Source organism: Vigna unguiculata, chromosome 7 (assembly GCF_037176805.1).
Source record: "Vigna unguiculata cultivar grain cowpea cultivar isolate G323 ecotype 2 chromosome 7, ASM3717680v1, whole genome shotgun sequence".
In the NCBI taxonomy this organism is placed as follows: Eukaryota; Viridiplantae; Streptophyta; class Magnoliopsida; order Fabales; family Fabaceae; genus Vigna; species Vigna unguiculata.
The window spans coordinates 7,798,740-7,815,700 of NC_140798.1; the positions used below are offsets into that span (position 1 = coordinate 7,798,740).

Consider the following 16,961-nt stretch of genomic DNA (forward strand, 5'->3'; position numbering starts at 1 on the left):
CAGTTGGGTCCATCATAATATTTCAAATGAGTCACTAATAGAATTAATTCGTCAATTAATCCTAACATTCTTACTAATATAAATTACTATAAACTTTCTTTGCTTATTATCTTTGTCACGTATTCAATTAATTAAATTAATTTTAAATATTAAATTAATGAAATAAAACTCCAACAAACATATATCATTAAAACATTAATGAGATTACAACTGTAACTACCAATATATTTCTGTGTTATTCATCATGAAATTTATTGTCAAATAAGAAAATTTTGTTTTTGCAGAGTCACTAGTACTAAAAACTATATTTTACACGAATTCTTAACGGAAAATAAAACTGTGCTATGCATGTAAATATTGTGCACAGTATGCTATCCAGGAATATTTTAGAAAAAGAGTGCTATATGGGGAAAAAAATCCATGCATGTGGTTCAAATATCAAATAATTAGATATTTATACTGTCATTAGAGATTGCAGTATTCTCAACCATGTGATGGATTAGGACTGTGACATAAATTCAAGAGACTGTTCATGTCTTGAAAAATTACAAGCATCAATTTAGTTTTGTTCCTTCTATAATCTTAACTTTGTAGACCTTTGCACTCTTTTTCCTTAAAATGTTTGTCTTTTATCTCAGAAGTCGCTTTGTTTCAATATGTAAAATCAAAGCTCTTAATTTTGCAACTATCCTTCCAGTCTCAATTCAATTAGTTGCTTGTTCCTTTAAGGGATCATGTTCCAAAAGAAAAGTAAAGTAACTAAATTATTGTCTCCCAATTAAGAATTCGAATGTATAAGATTGATAGCTTTTTAAATATTTTGAAAATATATTCAAGATAATGGTTTGATTGTAGAATTTCTTTGGCACTAGCAGTTCCAAAATTAGTGATATAGTTGAAAAAACAATTCAGCATATAGTAATAAAAGATACAAAAATTCTTATAGAGGTGGATTACTATTTTTTATTGACATTGGTAAAGTAGTTCTACCTTATGTTTTGTGTTTTGATCAATTTTTATTGATAATATTGCTGATTAACATCATTTAAAAATAAATCAGTTAATAATATTAATAGATAATATTTACATATATTGCAAAAAAAAAAAAAGAATTGATGATGGTGATTGAAAAGCAACCTTCATCCATTTTAACCTGAAAGAAAGCATGTCATTATTAGTAAATAAAACAATTCCGAGTAGACGACTTTACGATCGTAGTTGAATTAATAATGTTTCTTCTACAATTGAGTCAAAGAATAAGAATACATAAATTTTAAATTCTTACTTTCTTTAATTAAACTTTAAAATGATCTAATTATTAAATTATTATTATAATTTGTTTTGAATGGTTAGATAACATTATTATAAATTATTATAAATAATGAAGGAAAAATATGTATTTAAATTCTTCTTGATATGAGTAATGGTTAGGGATGTCAACGGGGCGGGTAGGGTACGGGTAGTAGCTCCCCCGTACCCTACCCGCTGGATAAATATTTGCCCCGTACTCGTACCTATATCCGTCAGGTATCCGTTATGCGGGTATCCGTCTATTTTTTTCATATCCGCGGATATCCGCGGGTATTTACAAAAATATTTTAAAAAATAAATATTTAACCATAATTAGTGCTTAGATCAACAAGTCCCCTTTCTCCTATTGATTCTTGAAAAACAAACAAATAAAAAATCACTACCAATTTATATTGTAGTTTATTTTTGAATAAAATATTAAAAAAATTACTAACTTCATCAATGTCCACTTCTTGCAACATTGTATAAAGTTTCATGTTGTCCAATTTTAATCTAGAAGAGCCTTAAAAAGTAAAAATTTCTAACAATCACTTAATTAAAATATCTAAGTAAAAGTGTTAATTTCATTACCTTCCATGTTAGTCCATAACCAGTCTTAGAAGTCTTAGAGACACATCAATACACAGTATATGGAAGTAATTTACTCATTTGTGGGGTAAGAATCTGACCACCATTATTGGATGAAGACTCATAATGTTGTTTACTAATATATATATATATATATATATATATATATATATATATATATAAGGTAAAGTTTAGCGGGTACGGGTATCCACGGGTACGGATACTATGATACCCGTACCCGCCCCGTTAACATGCGGGTATCAAAAATACGCATACCCGCAGGTAGCGGATATCCATTTTTAATATTCATTTCCTACTCGTTACGGGTTTTATTCGCGGATACACGTATGTACAGATTTTTTTGACATCCCTAGTAATAGTATACCGAAACAAAATTATTAAAATTTTAAATTATTTTAATTTTTTAACCAAACAACTTATATATATACCATTTAATTGGAAATAAAACCCAATAAATAAAATAATAAAGTAAATAAGAAAAGAAAGAAAAATATGAAAAGTGTAAGATTTATGATAATCATATATGATTTTAAATTTTGATGAAAAAGTAAATATCATTTTTCATTTTAGGTGTATCTAATTTTGTTTGTATTAAGACGTCTTATTCTTTATATATATATTGTGCAATTTTATTATTTATCTGTATGTTTTTAAATTTATACTCAGATCTTATATTTGTCTATTTATGTTAAAACTAGAGTATTTTGATATAAGATGATATGATCTAATAATCTTATCTTAATAATTTATTTATGATAATGTAGTCCTGCTATATAAAAAATAGTTTAGACAATTCCTAGTTTGATAACCGATAATGTTTGGTTTTGGTGAAGTAATATATCTATTTTAAATATATCTACCATGATTTATAATGTTTATAAGTCACATTTATAAAAGTGTTGCTTAGACTAATCGATGGAGTTTTCTAAAGCCAAAAGCTATTGTATATCTACTCAAGAAGTCGTATTAATATTTGATTGAGTTTTTGTAGGAAAAAGCATAAATATATAATTTTTTATGCATTTTGTGATGTTTTTATATAAACTGAAGAAAAAATTGAAATAAACAAAATATTTAAACTTATATAATACTTTTATTCCTGAAATAGAAACACCATTTTTAAAACTTATAAAGAAAGTATTAGTGGCGAAGCATTCTGGTGACAGGGCCATGTCCCCAAAAATTTTGAATTTTTTTTTATATTATAAGTATTTTGAATTTTTTTATATTGTATATATTAGATAATATATAACAAATAAATGATGATTAAGTTAAATATTTTTTTATAAACATAATAATTAATGTTAATAAATAATAAAATATAAAATCAAACATAATAAAAATAAAGAATAAAAAGATTTATTAAGATATTTTTTATTATTTTTTTATTATAGTTTGAGTTTTTCACATATTGTTCTTTATCTCATTTTTATATGTTATTTTGTTTTTTTTTTCTTGAAGAAAAAAAATATGTTATTTTTGTTCTTATTTCTCCTTTATTATATTCCATTCTCACAGAAAGAAAAGAAGAAGGTAATTCTTCTATCTCAATTGATGATGGAATATTATTTTAATAATTTATTTAATGAGTCTCTTTTATATCAATTTTTTTATTTTATGAGCATAAAAGAAAAAATATTGTACTGTGTATTTTTTATAACCGGATTTTAATTGTAGTTCCATTATGTCTTGAGTTTCTCGCCAGTTTTGTTCGTATCTCATTCTAACCTATTTTATTTTGTTTTTGAAGAGAAAAAGATCTATTATTTTTTCTCTCATCTCATAGTGGTTCTCTTCCATTCTCGAAGAAATAACGAAGAAGGTAATTCTCTCTTATCTCACTCGATAGTGAAATATTAGTTTAAAAATTTATTTAATAAGCCTCTTGTATACTAATTTTTTATTTGATGAATATAGAAGGAAATATATTGTACCATATGTTTTTATAATTGAATTTTAAGTGTGGTTTGTAAGGCCCTTTATTTCTGCCCCTTTAATCTTTAGGGCTGTCCTGCAGCAGTGGGCCTAAAGGCCGGCCCATAGGATAAAAGCCTTCGTGTTGCCCTAATTTCATACCCACTCTCACTCTTGCAGAACTCAGCAGCCGTCGCCTCCCCTCCGCACTAGAGCTCTGCTAGGGTTTGTTCCCCTCTTGAACCAGTCCGTCCCAAGTGCCCAAGTAGTGAGTTCTACTCCACGTAAGTGATTCTGACCCTACTGTGATTGCTTCCTAAAGTTGTTCTTCGCATTTCACCGTTTAGAATCGAACTAACCCCTTTTCTTCCACTATTATGCTGTTCCGCCAGCCTGCAAGTTCAGCACTTGAGCTGCTGTGCTCTGAGGTCCTGTGTCAAAGTTGTGTTAGCCCTTTTCCAGGTACGGGAAGTTAGGGTTTTTAGTTTCGAGTCCTTCTTCTGAACCATGTATGAGTTGGTTGTTGATCTTATGGTGTGATATTTCGTTTTGATGCGTGAGGATATATTGCATGAATTGTTTGGGTGGAGAACATGGCTGCTGCAGGTGAAACAGTGGCGAGACCTGTTAATCTCGCTTAGGCGGGCCAGTCTCGCCTAGGCGAGACAAACAGGGGCTCGCCTAGACCAGTTTACGCGAGTGGTCGCCCAGGCGACCTGCTCCTTATTTTAAGCGAGCGAGCATCTCGCCCGGGCGAGAGGGGTCTCGCCTAAGCGAGATCCCACGTTGCTCCCTACTTCCCCTTTTGAACCCCGCCTAGGCGAAGGGGGGGGCTCGCCTAAGCGAGCACGTCTCGCCTGAGCGAGACCCCTCAGCCTGAGCGAGGGATTGGGCGAGGCAGTGCGCTGTTTGGGTGCTTGTTTATTCTTGTATAATTGATATTGGATTAGGTGTGAATTGTATGATGAGAAACATGTATATAATGGAATATTACGTATGCTTGGCATGAATTATGAATTACGTATGGCAGGTTGGGTATGATCTTGGCATGTAAAATGAATGAGTGGGTTGGAACTAAAGGAACACGTTATTGATATGAGATGAGGCCCTAGATTCATGGGGTGGTGATGATCAAAGGTATGGATTTGAAATACGATGCGTATGAGGAATTAATCTCAGGGGTTGGTATGGAAATGTAAAAATGATTTAACGTTCTCTTATTGTCGAGTTATGAATGTTGGTCCGTGTCAGCGTGTAAATTCCTTGGGGTCTCTAGGTGGGACCTCCGAGGTCGCGCTTTAGTGGTCGGGACGTAATTCCATGGCTCCTGTTAGTGGGTGTCCATGGTGGTGCCCCATCTGTATAACTAGGTAAGGATTCAAGTTAAGGTTGCATCCTGACACTCTAAGGAGCCGGTTAGTCTCACTTAGAGCGGACTGACTCCCGTGGTGAGAGTAGCAGGAGGCTTGAAATTCATTAAGGGCCAACCTTGTGGTGAGGGAGATTTGATTCATCGTAACACTTGTATTACATAGCTCAGGATCGAGCAGCTCGGGGGTGAGCAGAGGTATCCACCACAAGTGCAAGCATCCGCTGAATCTGACTAAGTTATACGTATCCGGATGAGTCGAGTCGAGTCGTAGTGTATTGAGTGAAGAGTCATAACATGTTTGGTTGTTACATGGATGCGAGATGATGAACATATATATTGGACTTATGATGCATATGTTGTTGGCTCTAGCTTACCCTGTTTGTTGTATGGTTGTCTTGTATGTGGTTCTTCTTTCTTGCGATGATCATCGACTTGGTTGATGGGAGCAGATGGGAGCAGATGGGCGAGGTTCTCGTGGTCAGCAAGGAAATGGCGATTCAGCAGCTTAGCCATCTGGGCTGGGGTCATTTTATTCATGATTTCTTTAGGGCTACGGCCCCTGTATCGTCTTATGCTTTCTTACTCTACACTCTTCGTTAGAATTGTATCTGATTTATGTTATTTATGTTGGCATCGTGGTGTGCCAGGTTGTAGGGGTTGCGTTAAGGACCCCAAGACTACGCTGCTATACTTTATCGCGTGACGTTTCCTTTAATTTCGTTTAATAATTAAATGGGACGTTACATGGTTTGATTATCATCGAATTTTTTTTTGACAATATTTTAGATATGTGTGATTTCTATTTTAGTTATCGTTATATTAAATTATGTATTTATTTTTATTGTATTAATAACAATAATTAAATATTTAAATTATGGATGTATTATTTTGATTCTTCTAATATTGTTGGTCAAGATTCGCAAAGAAAAAGTACTAATGTGAAGATTAATCAAATCCATACATAAGAAAAATTAATTTGAAGTTGTGTGTACTATATTTAAATATATAAACATTTTTCACAAATATTTCATCATATTTCTAAATAAAAAGGGAAAAAAATTATTTTTCTCGTCATTTTCCCTTACATACAAGTTTATATGTCGTTCATTTTAGTTTTCTTTTTACAAATCTAGATTAATTTGATTTTGAGATTACGGATTTCGGTTGTACTTTAAAAACATTATGTTCAGGAACAAGTTGTACTTACGTGATACCAATGACGATTTCACACTAGTAAAGATGAAGTCGTGCAAGCACATGACAATTTTTTGTATAGATGCTGAATAATACGTTAAATTAAATTCGTGCAAGAGATGAACGACTTATGTTTCAGCCAGTCAAACACTAAAGTTGTAAAAGACTTCTTTCAAAACTTATAAACACTGAAATCATACATGATGTTGACGACTTCATCATTTTTATATAATTATATTATTTTTTATTTTTGTAGAAGTCATGCAGTTTATGTACAACTTCTCATTCTTTATTTTTTTTTAAATTTTATATACATATTTTCTTTTATTTTAAATTATTTTTTAATAATTTGATTAATGGATTTTCAAAATTTCTAACATTTTTAAAATTTATATATAATCATATATTTTCTAATTTTAAGATATTTCTTTTAATAATTTAAATTTTTTTATAACATTTTATATCTTAAATATTTTATAATAATATGATTAAAACAATTAAAACTTTTTATTTTAATTTGTGAATCAAATTATTAAAAATAATATGGAAAAATTTTTAAAAATTAATTTTTTTAATCATACTGTTAAAATAATTTGATTTTTGAGATAGCTTTTATTAATTCAGTTAATCAAATTATTAAAAATAATTAAAAATAATTTAATTTAAAAGAAATATTTTGGAACGGAAAGGCTTTGGTTTGTGAAATAATTTTTTTTAACAATTTGATTCACAAATATTAAATGAAAATTTCAAAATTTTTAATCATATTATTATAAAAAGTAAGATATAAAAGGTCATCAAAATTTTTAATTTATTAAAGAAATATTTTAAAATTAGAAAATACATGATTATATAAAAAGCTTAAAAATGTTTGAAAATTTCAAAATCAATTAATCAAATCATTAAAAAATAATGTAAAATAAAAAATTATGTATATTAAAATTTAAAAAAAAATAAAAAGAATTATTAAGTCGGAACCTTGCATACGATTTCAATGTTTTTGACTTCTGAAGAAGTCGCAGTATCTTTGCACGACTTCAGTGTTGCTTAGTTGAAGAAGTTGTCCAGCCTTTGCATGACTTTAATAATTAAGTGTATGATAAATTTTAATTGAAGATATCTTTGACTAACTTCATATTTACACACAAGTTATGTTATACTCGCTCGAGATGAAATCTTCATATTTACACATAAATCATGTTATGCTCGAGATGAAGTCGTACCATGTAGATATGATGACTTTATATATGTAATATTTTTAAAATGCGACATAATTTCAAAATCAAATTAACTCATATTTGTAAAATACCTTCATTTTAAAGAAATTATAACATATAAGTAACAAACAAACTACAAACGCACTTTTTAAGCTATAAGAACTTTTAGGATTAGGGTGTTTGAAATGCATTTCTGGTTAGAAGGAAATCTAACTTACATCACACCAACTGATTTCCAAACACACCCTTCCATAGTGATAGTTTGAGAAGTACCACAAGTATGATTTCAATCCAAACCACAGGTTTCATCGTACTTATTTAAGAAAATCAAACTCAACCTTATTATAAGAAGATGTTTCATTATTCAAATCAATTCTCAACTAATTTAAACTTTCAATTACTGTACATATATGTATAAAAAAACAATTTTTTCAATAAACACCTTTTTTTCTCTACTTTTGTTTTTCTTGTTGTCATATCATATTTTCTAAAATCCCATTACTCATCTCTTATTTATTTTTTCTCTTTGAATATACATTGGTGTTTTAGGTATTATTCATATGCAATAGAGTCTTCACTATCCCAATTAAAAAAAGACTTTCCTTGCGTATACGGACACTACACTTCATGACGCAAGACACATTCAAAACATTAATATTATAGTATATATATACATGCAAAGATTATAAAAGTTTTAGTGGTAAAGAAGGATCATAAATATAAAATAACAGTACGTAACAATTAACGACGATTTTCATGCAACTTGGAATGGACTAATAAAGTGATGTCTGCAGGAACAGCTATTTTATGGTCATAATAATTACCGTACCAACCAACAACATGCAGGTCTCTCTGCTCGATCTCTTTGATTTTATCCTAATGTCAGTTCCTACGGAAAAAGGGTTTTCCATCACCTTAACCACACTCCACACACAAATTACGTTACCAATAAATTAAGTTAATTATAACTAAACTCATCATCACTCGCAATAATATTATTATTTCAAACACAAAGTATTATTCACTACTAGGGATAGTAAGGGACCCCAGGCCAGTAGGGTAGTACTGGAACTGTGTTGTAATCTTCCAAAGTGAAAGAACAGTTTCCTTCTCCGATATTCTGATGCTGCTGATGCTGCTGCTGCTGCTGCACTGTTCTTCGTTTCGAGCAACGCAGAGCCTCTGACGTGCTTTCTACTGTTTCTTCTCCAGAGATTTCTGTGTAACCTGTTGATACTTGTGTTCTAGAAGCTTGTTCTCTCAGCATACCCTTCAACTTCATTACCTGCACACGCAAAACAGCTCAAGGAAGTGACCAGTTCCAAAGAATGAATGTCTACTTCATACTACACTTCACCCAACCACCAATCATTACGTCATTTCAAGCCACAAAAAACAGTGTTGTGTTCAACATGGCTCTATGAGTGCTGCTTTCAAGTGCTGCATAATTAACTCCAAGAGAAAACCCAGTTCAAATTTATGAAATTTATCACCTTTTTTTTTTCTGGGTATATAGAAAACTCAATGCGTGTCTAGTGAGGTGTCTATATTGAGATTGAAAGAAACAGAAAAGAAAAATGTTATGATATATATCAGAAGAAAAGGATAGACATGAAAAGCGACAAATGGGTGAGTGATTGCACTATCGTCACGTGTGTGAAATTTGAGATTTGTGAACGTATTGTTTTGGAAAGTAATTCACGGTCATCCAATACCAGATGACATCTATACAGGAAAAGAAAGAGAAGAGAGAAGTACAGATATCATAAGTGTGTGATGTGATAAAAAAAGAATGATAAAAAGAGTAATAAATGATGATATATCTAATCTAATCACTGTGTTGTGTATATATATATATATATATATATATATATATATATATATATATATATGTAACCTACCTCTTCCTCTAGCTTCTGTTTTTCCTTGGATATGACATCAAATTCCTGTTTAAGCGAATCGTACAAGTGTTCAAGTTGCTTGTTCTTCCACCTTGCACGCCTATTTTGGAACCAGACAGCAATTTGACGAGGTTGAAGCCCTAACTCCTTGGAAAGCTTCATCTTTCTATCAGGGTCAAGCTTTATCTCCTTCTGAAAACTACTCTCCAACGAGTCCAACTGGTCGCTCGTTAATCTCTTCTTCTTGTCCTGGTTCATTTTTTCCATGGACGAACTTGACTCCGCTACACTTTGTTGCTTCACTTCAATTCCTTGATTAAGTAACACACAGAGAGAGACAGAAAAGAGAGAGTTCAGTGAACAAGAGTTGCAATTTTCTAAAATGTTCAGTGTCTTTTTTAACTATTGCCAAATTAACCACCTTGCTTTAACATAGGAGTATACCTATTGTGTAGCACTTGTTCAAGAAAGGCAATAATTATGGAGGGTACATACGTAATGGCTTGAACATGAAGTTACTATATTCATTCGAAAATTTACAAAAATAGAGTCTGGAAAACGTAAAGGAGTCACTAAAATGCATGGTATAGAAGCTAAGTGTTTGAAAGGAGTAAGTAAGTAAAAAAGAAAAGTAGGTTGATGCCATTCCAGGAAAAAAGGTGAATGCTTTTAGAAGAAGAGTAGTAGATAGCTTGTTTACCTGGGTATGGTGTGTAGTTGTAGTTGTAAAGGAAGCCGAAGGAAGAGTCTGGTCGAGGAACATAACGTCTTGTGCTCCCGTTCCACTCCATGTCTGCTCTTGTTTGTTTTCTTGTCTCTCTTCTCTTTAACTTATCACTACACCTCCAATCTTTATATGGACCTCACTAATACATGGACCACATAGCAGTGAAGAGAAGAAGATAGAGAGAGGTCATAAGTGTGTGCAGCAAGTTTAAATAGGGTTTATGGGATTAGATTAGATTCCTCTAATAGAAAAATAAAAAAGAAAAAGAGTTGATGGGATTATATTAGTTACAGTAAGAATAAGATATATATGCATTTAAAGAGGTACTTGTGGATATTAAGAGAAAGGGTTGTGAATTTGGTGAGGTTTTTGTTGCGTGGATGATCCTACTTCACTTTTGGGGCGCAACAAAGTTTTGTGTTTAATGCAGAAACCGTACAGAGTAGGTTGGGAAGAGAAAGAGAGAGAGAGAAAGGTGAAGAAGGCGTGAAAAAGGGAAGGCATGTGTCAGTTGGCCCCCAGGAAGGCTTGAACGGGGACCATATTTGATCATAGACCTATGAATCGAGTGTTTCTATTGTGGCACACTGTGTTGTTGTGTTAGCAGAAAAGAATGGTGGGAGTTTTGCAAAATGGGTAAAATGGGTTCCAAAACGGGAATTTAATAGCAACATAGGAGAAGTTCTTTGGCCCTCAAAAGAGGGTACGTGAACCTGGCAACACTGCTACCCTCACATGAGACAAATAAAGGAAGGTAAATAAAACACAAGAAGACTTAAGACTTAGCCTCACTACTCACTACTCACTTCTGTTTCTTTCAACTCCCACCTCTCCCTTTCACCTTAATTATGGCTTTGCAGTGTCACAGAGAAGAAAGCTGAGACAATCTCACTTTCACCTCTCCTGTCTCTAGATCTATCTGTTGCTTCCTTGCACAAAATCGGGATCTGGGTTTTCCATTTCAATTTTTTTCTGCAAACAAACAAATCCATTCATTGTCTGTGCTGTGGTTTGGTGCACAGATTGGACTGCTGTTTCGCTGTACCTTTTGCTCCCAAATAAAAGCAGAGCTTGGAGCGATAAGGAAGCCCTTTCTTTCGGCCCCAAAATCCTGACAGAGATAGGTCAGACAATCCAACTTCTACTTCTCCATCATCTCTCCAACTTCTTTATCTCATCACAACATTACATCCTTAATACCATCATGTCCCAAACAACATAAAATACTGAGTTTTTTTTTTTTTTTTGCTGTCTTCTACTAAACATTACAACTACACTATTACACTGTGATGTTGTATATGTTCAATCATCTCTCATTAATTAGGGTCGGTTTCCATTTCTTACAATTCAAAACTCATGAAGAATGCGATACATAAATTCCTTTTATTGAAGTTGCACCCACAACCCACAAATGATATAAATGTTACCATTGTTTTAGCTTTACTTTAATTAATAACATAAGTTGTTTACTTCTTTGTGGGCCAATTAAATTGAGGTATTTATTTTAGTAAATGCTTTCAACCAACTACAATTGCTCTTTTCTAATAGTTTTGGTTGCTTTTTATTTCAACCATGATTTATTAAATAACATCTTTACTGTTATATTAAGAGAAACGACAAATTAAAAAAAGTATGAAGTAGTAGCCTTAATATAAATGTAACTTAATAGAGTTTTGTTGGAGTAAAATTATTTCGGAATTAATAACACTTTTCTCTTAAAAAATCTAAACTTGAAATGTCAAATACAAAGGGTGGCAATTTTCCTGTCTTTTGGATTTTGGAGGTTCTTCTGGGTACTATTTCATTTGACCATCGAGACAAGGATGAGGAAAAAATCCATGAAACACATTTGTTGATATATATACGATCTTTCCCACATGAAATCTATAAAATAAACCACATTTTAATCCTTTTAATGTAATTTAATTTCTGTGTCTTATATATATGACATAGACATAAAAGTTGTACGTAAAACTACACTATTAAAAGTTGTCAAAACGAATACTTATTTTTTCTACTGGTTCTTAATTAGCATAAAAAATCGCCTTTTATTCACAAACAATGAACTTTGTTTACATAAACAACAACTTTATATTAAAAAAAAAAAAACTTTTTATCAACTTATAGCGATGCATTTAAACAACTTCTAGAAGTAACAACATCGTAAATGATTTGGTAGAGAGGAGAAAAAAGAAAGAGAGAAATAGAGGAAAAAAATTATATTGCATGAATTGCTGTAAATGTGCATCGTATCTCGATATCAAATAGTTTAATATTGAATTTTGAATAATTTATCGATGATTTCAATGTTATAGGACATTATCACGAGCAAAGGAGAAAAAAGTTACTAGAAGACAAGAAAATGGGGAAGTGGAACGGAGGAACATTATGAAAACATAGAGAGCAAGAGAGAGCCCCACGTGAGCAATTCTCAGAATATCACACCTTCTATATAACTTCAACAAACAATGACTGAGGATGTTCCAGTATTGTCTACACTTCTACGTGACCACTCTCGATTCATTCATTTACAGGACCAATCAATTATAGCTTAATCAACCATTAGGTCAAAAACAGATCAAACTTGCCATTATTGTGTTTACTCATCTTTTTTACTTTTTGTCATCATCAAACAAAGAAAGAGTACAAATCTGTCAACAAGAAAAAAACAATTTGCTTTAGTTTTTGCAGAATTTCTTACAAATTATAATAGATGGATTATATATATATATATATATTTATATAGTTTACATAGGTAAACAAACTATTAGAGAAGCATCGTTTTGTCAAATTGTTCAGGGAAAAAAAAATTCTCATGACAGATCATGGTTATGAGTAGACAGGGTGTAGAAATTTGATCAATAAAGAAAAAGTTCAAGTGGGTTTGGAGTTAATGCACTAAAATTCAAATGCTGTCACGTATATAGGCCACAAGTAGTGTCAGAAGTTTGATGGAAAAAAAAAACAAACAAATGCACTTTTTCCCTGATGTTTAAACGTTTCATAATAATAGGTCAAAAGTCTTGAAGGAAAGAATTTCAAGTGTTTTGAGTGGGAAAGTAATTAACTTCTTGAATATAATAGCAGTGAAAGCACTTTTTTTTTTAAGTGTTGACCGTGAGAACATAATATTAAAGCAGGGTTAAATTAAATGGTAACTCAGACGCTGAGTGATAGAAAAAAGTTGGGTAGCTTTTCATTGTGCAGGTGCTCCTTTGAAAACATGATTATTATGACCTATTTATGTATAATCTGCATATTTTGACCTAAAAAAAAATGTTATGAGCGCAAGAATTGTTTAGTTTTGAGAAGTTGTTTGTATTGTTGAAAGTTTTATTTTGTTTTGAAAGTTTCGAAGGCATGATCAAAGATTATATTAGCAGAAAATGTTAGTGACTGCATGAACAAGTTGTGACGCATCAGAAGCATTATCTTTCAGAGGAGAGAGAGAGAGAGAGAGAGAGAGAGAGAGTGTTTCAGCAATGGTACCACACATATCCTCTGAAAACACTAAGCCAAAACAGCAATGGGTAAAAAAGCTAAAGCCTTTATTCTAGCTAGGTTGCCTATGGTTACTTACCAAATTATTTTGATCCTAGTGCTCTCTCTCACCAATATTAAGCACCCATTCCAAAGCCATAAACTGAATTTAAATTAATTTAATAAAATCATATTATATATAATATATAATATAAATGAAAGAGATGAAATTTGATAGGTGTGGCCTGAAATTTGATAGAGCTAGTGAGGGTGATGCATCAACTGGTTGTGTGAATCAAAGTCCAATGAAGCATGCATCTTTTTTTGTAAAGCCTGCACAACTAATTTAAAGTCACATCAATGCAAAGATTAGGTCAACCCCTTTCAAAAGCATTGTAATCGCAAGAATCATGACATAGGTTTTTGCATGAATCACCTAAAAATTTCACTTTCTGATCTTTTCAATAAACTAATGCTAAACCACACCAACAAAGGAATATGGGTGACACATTTCATATTGCTTCGTGAATGGGGATTTTTAAACAATTTAGCAAAATTAAATTCATGAATGTCATCAATATAACTTGATTTCAAATCTTCTTCCCCTAAGTAATAGGATTAGAGTTTTTCGTATATTCCCTAGCCACCTTGTAATTTTGAATAAAGTCGGAATTTTCTATATGCCTTTTCCTCACTCACATCATTACAACATTTTATAGTTTAGACCACATTAAATTAGACAACAGCTAAATAAATGTGGCCTAAACATATAATAAACAACATTTTTATAAATGTTGTATAAATATCATGAAAGTCCATGATTATATAACTGTTGCTTTAAACTATGTGGGCAAAACTCGTAAAAATGTGGTCTAAAAATATAAGTTAGGTCTAAAATAAACTTGAAAAACTGTTGTCAATTGTGAGGATTTTAAGGAACAGTTTTAAAAGTGTTGTTGTACTAAAAACCGTTGTCTATTACCTATAGCTACACTCACCTATACCACATCTAAAAAATTGTGGTCTAATCTTTAGACCATGGTTTTTATAATTTACATCACATATTCATATCGTTGTCTAAAGTGACTTTTGTTCATACACCTTTTTTTTTATCTAGAATTCTCTGTAATTATATAATAGTATACTTGGGGTCCAACTGTTTACAAGATATATACATCATTATAGATACCATCATTCCTATTTTATAAAATATATTTTTCTATGACATGAGATTGACCTTTACATGTAGAAAAAGAAAAAAAGAAATCTTATATTCTTGATTATGAAGCTTTGTCATGGAGATTATCTTCTATCTTCTCTAATGTGCATATAAGTTAGGATCCCCACATACACTTGAATTTAAAACCCAATCAAATCTCCTGAAAAATATTAAAAATATCTGTAACAGAATTTTGGGAAACCCAATGATCATTTCATCATGAATGAATATACTTTGCCCATTTGTAAGGATATATGTTGACACCAAACTTTTTTCTATGAATAATCCGATTTATATGTGTTGTTTCATTCATATAATAATAATATAATTTATAGACTTACATTTGAATTTTTATATTTAAATTTTAAAAACATTACACTTTATCATTAACATTATAATTAACTTCTGACCTTTGCACTAACAAACAAATAAAATTGCTAAACATATTTGTTATCCAAAAGCTGGATATTTAAGTTTTACTAATGCAATGAAGGGTTTTGATACCGGTTATTTTTGACATTATACTTTGATTTCGAACCAAAACATATCAAGGCGAGATAAAAAAGAATGAGGGAGGGTGTTTCACTTGTTTTTGAATAAAAGCATAAACTTTGACAATAAGTTTTAGTTGTCTCTAAAACCAAAGTCTAAAATAATAAAAAAATTATAAAAAAAATAAATAAAGAAATAGATTTTGGTTTTGGAAAACAACTGAAGCTTATTCAACTATAGACTTCATTGTGTTTTTTTTTAAATATCATTGAGTAACTCCCACACTATACTAAAGAACATGAAAAATTAATCCAAAATTTTATACAACTAGATGAACCAGAACTAGTATTGAAATATATATTTTCAAGATTTTCTTATTACGATTTTTAAAGAAATAAATCAAACATATTATCATATTATTTTTAGGATTTAGAAGAGGGGGGATGCAAACTAGGAAACATAGTCTTGAACGATTCTTTATGGAAAAGCAATGAATCTTTAGAGCTCTTTAAATGGTGAACAAATGATGAACAAACAAACAAAGACAACGAACCTGAACAGTGAACATCAAAGACCTCTTTAAACATGGTGATGAAAACATGCGAATGAAGGAACATATGAATGAAGGAAGCAAATGAGAGAGAAATCAAGAAGAGAAACCAAGAGAGAAGAGAAAACCTAGAAACGAAGGGTTCACAACAATGAGAGTCTAAAAATGTTGTGGCAGAAAAGTAACTTTTCTAAAAATTTAACACCAAATAGAAGAATAAGCTTCATTTCTTTGTAGAATTGAAGTTTATAGTTGTGCAAATAATTTCAAAAATTTCACCACGATTTGAAAGACTTCATGTTTCTTCCAATTGAAGCCTGTTATACGATTTCGAATGTGTTTTCTTCACTAGTGTTTATTCCACAAAAAATCCCCTACAAAGTTAAATGTTTCTTCTATCCTTCATCTTGATTAGCTTCTTACAGTTATTGAAAAACATAGTAGGCAACGACTTTGTAAACATATTGGCAACCTAATTTTGGCTCCCCATGTGCTTCAGCTCCACATTGCCTTCCTTCATTAGTTCTCAGATGAAATGAAACTAGGGTAGCTGAGAATTGTAGATAGGATTAAACGAGTTCAAAATTGGTGAATGTGAGTGTGAGGTTTGAATTTATTTGGTTAAGTGATGGAATATTGATTAACACCGAACCAAACAATCTAATGGCTAGACAAGTGGTTAAGTGAGGTACTAGATAAACAAATAATAGTCAAAAGAGATACTTACTAGATGAAGTAATCATCAAATGATCACTCAGGCTAGGAAGCCATCATGTAGTAAGTGTGTTGAGTGCCTATCAAACGACTAGATCATTGAGAATGTTGAGTTGAAGGGTTTTCACATAAACATTAGACGATAATTCTTGAGGTGAGTTAACTTACTAGAAAAGACTGATAGGGCATTTCTAAAAGTTTAATTTACTTGAGAAGGTCATTCTTGAAAGGAAAAATGTTTTTCAGAAGAACTCAAGGACTCAATGATAAGTGAGGCCATGA

The 16,961-nt window shown here is 31.4% G+C and overlaps 1 protein-coding gene across 1 annotated transcript; it reads right to left on the minus strand.

Annotated features, from left to right (window-relative positions):
- Nucleotides 1-8,385: 8,385 nt before the first annotated feature.
- Nucleotides 8,386-10,400, minus strand: LOC114189581 (putative homeobox-leucine zipper protein ATHB-51). The gene is made up of 3 exons (XM_028078185.2): nucleotides 10,198-10,400; nucleotides 9,498-9,808; nucleotides 8,386-8,881 (listed from the first exon to the last, which is right to left on the minus strand). The coding sequence occupies exons 1-3, from the start codon at nucleotides 10,286-10,288 to the stop codon at nucleotides 8,624-8,626; spliced, it is 660 nt and encodes a 219-aa protein (XP_027933986.1). The 5' UTR covers nucleotides 10,289-10,400; the 3' UTR covers nucleotides 8,386-8,623.
- Nucleotides 10,401-16,961: the final 6,561 nt, after the last annotated feature.

Bases quoted from the DNA above. Each gene is read 5' to 3' on its own strand.
- LOC114189581 (XM_028078185.2), bottom strand. From the start codon at position 10,288: ATGGAGTGGAACGGGAGCACAAGACGTTATGTTCCTCGACCAGACTCT. The intron at 9,809-10,197 runs GTAAACAAGCTA...TACTTAATCAAG, and splicing joins CAACTACACACCATACCCAG to GAATTGAAGTGAAGCAACAA. The intron at 8,882-9,497 runs GTAGGTTACATA...TTGCGTGTGCAG, and splicing joins AACAGAAGCTAGAGGAAGAG to GTAATGAAGTTGAAGGGTAT.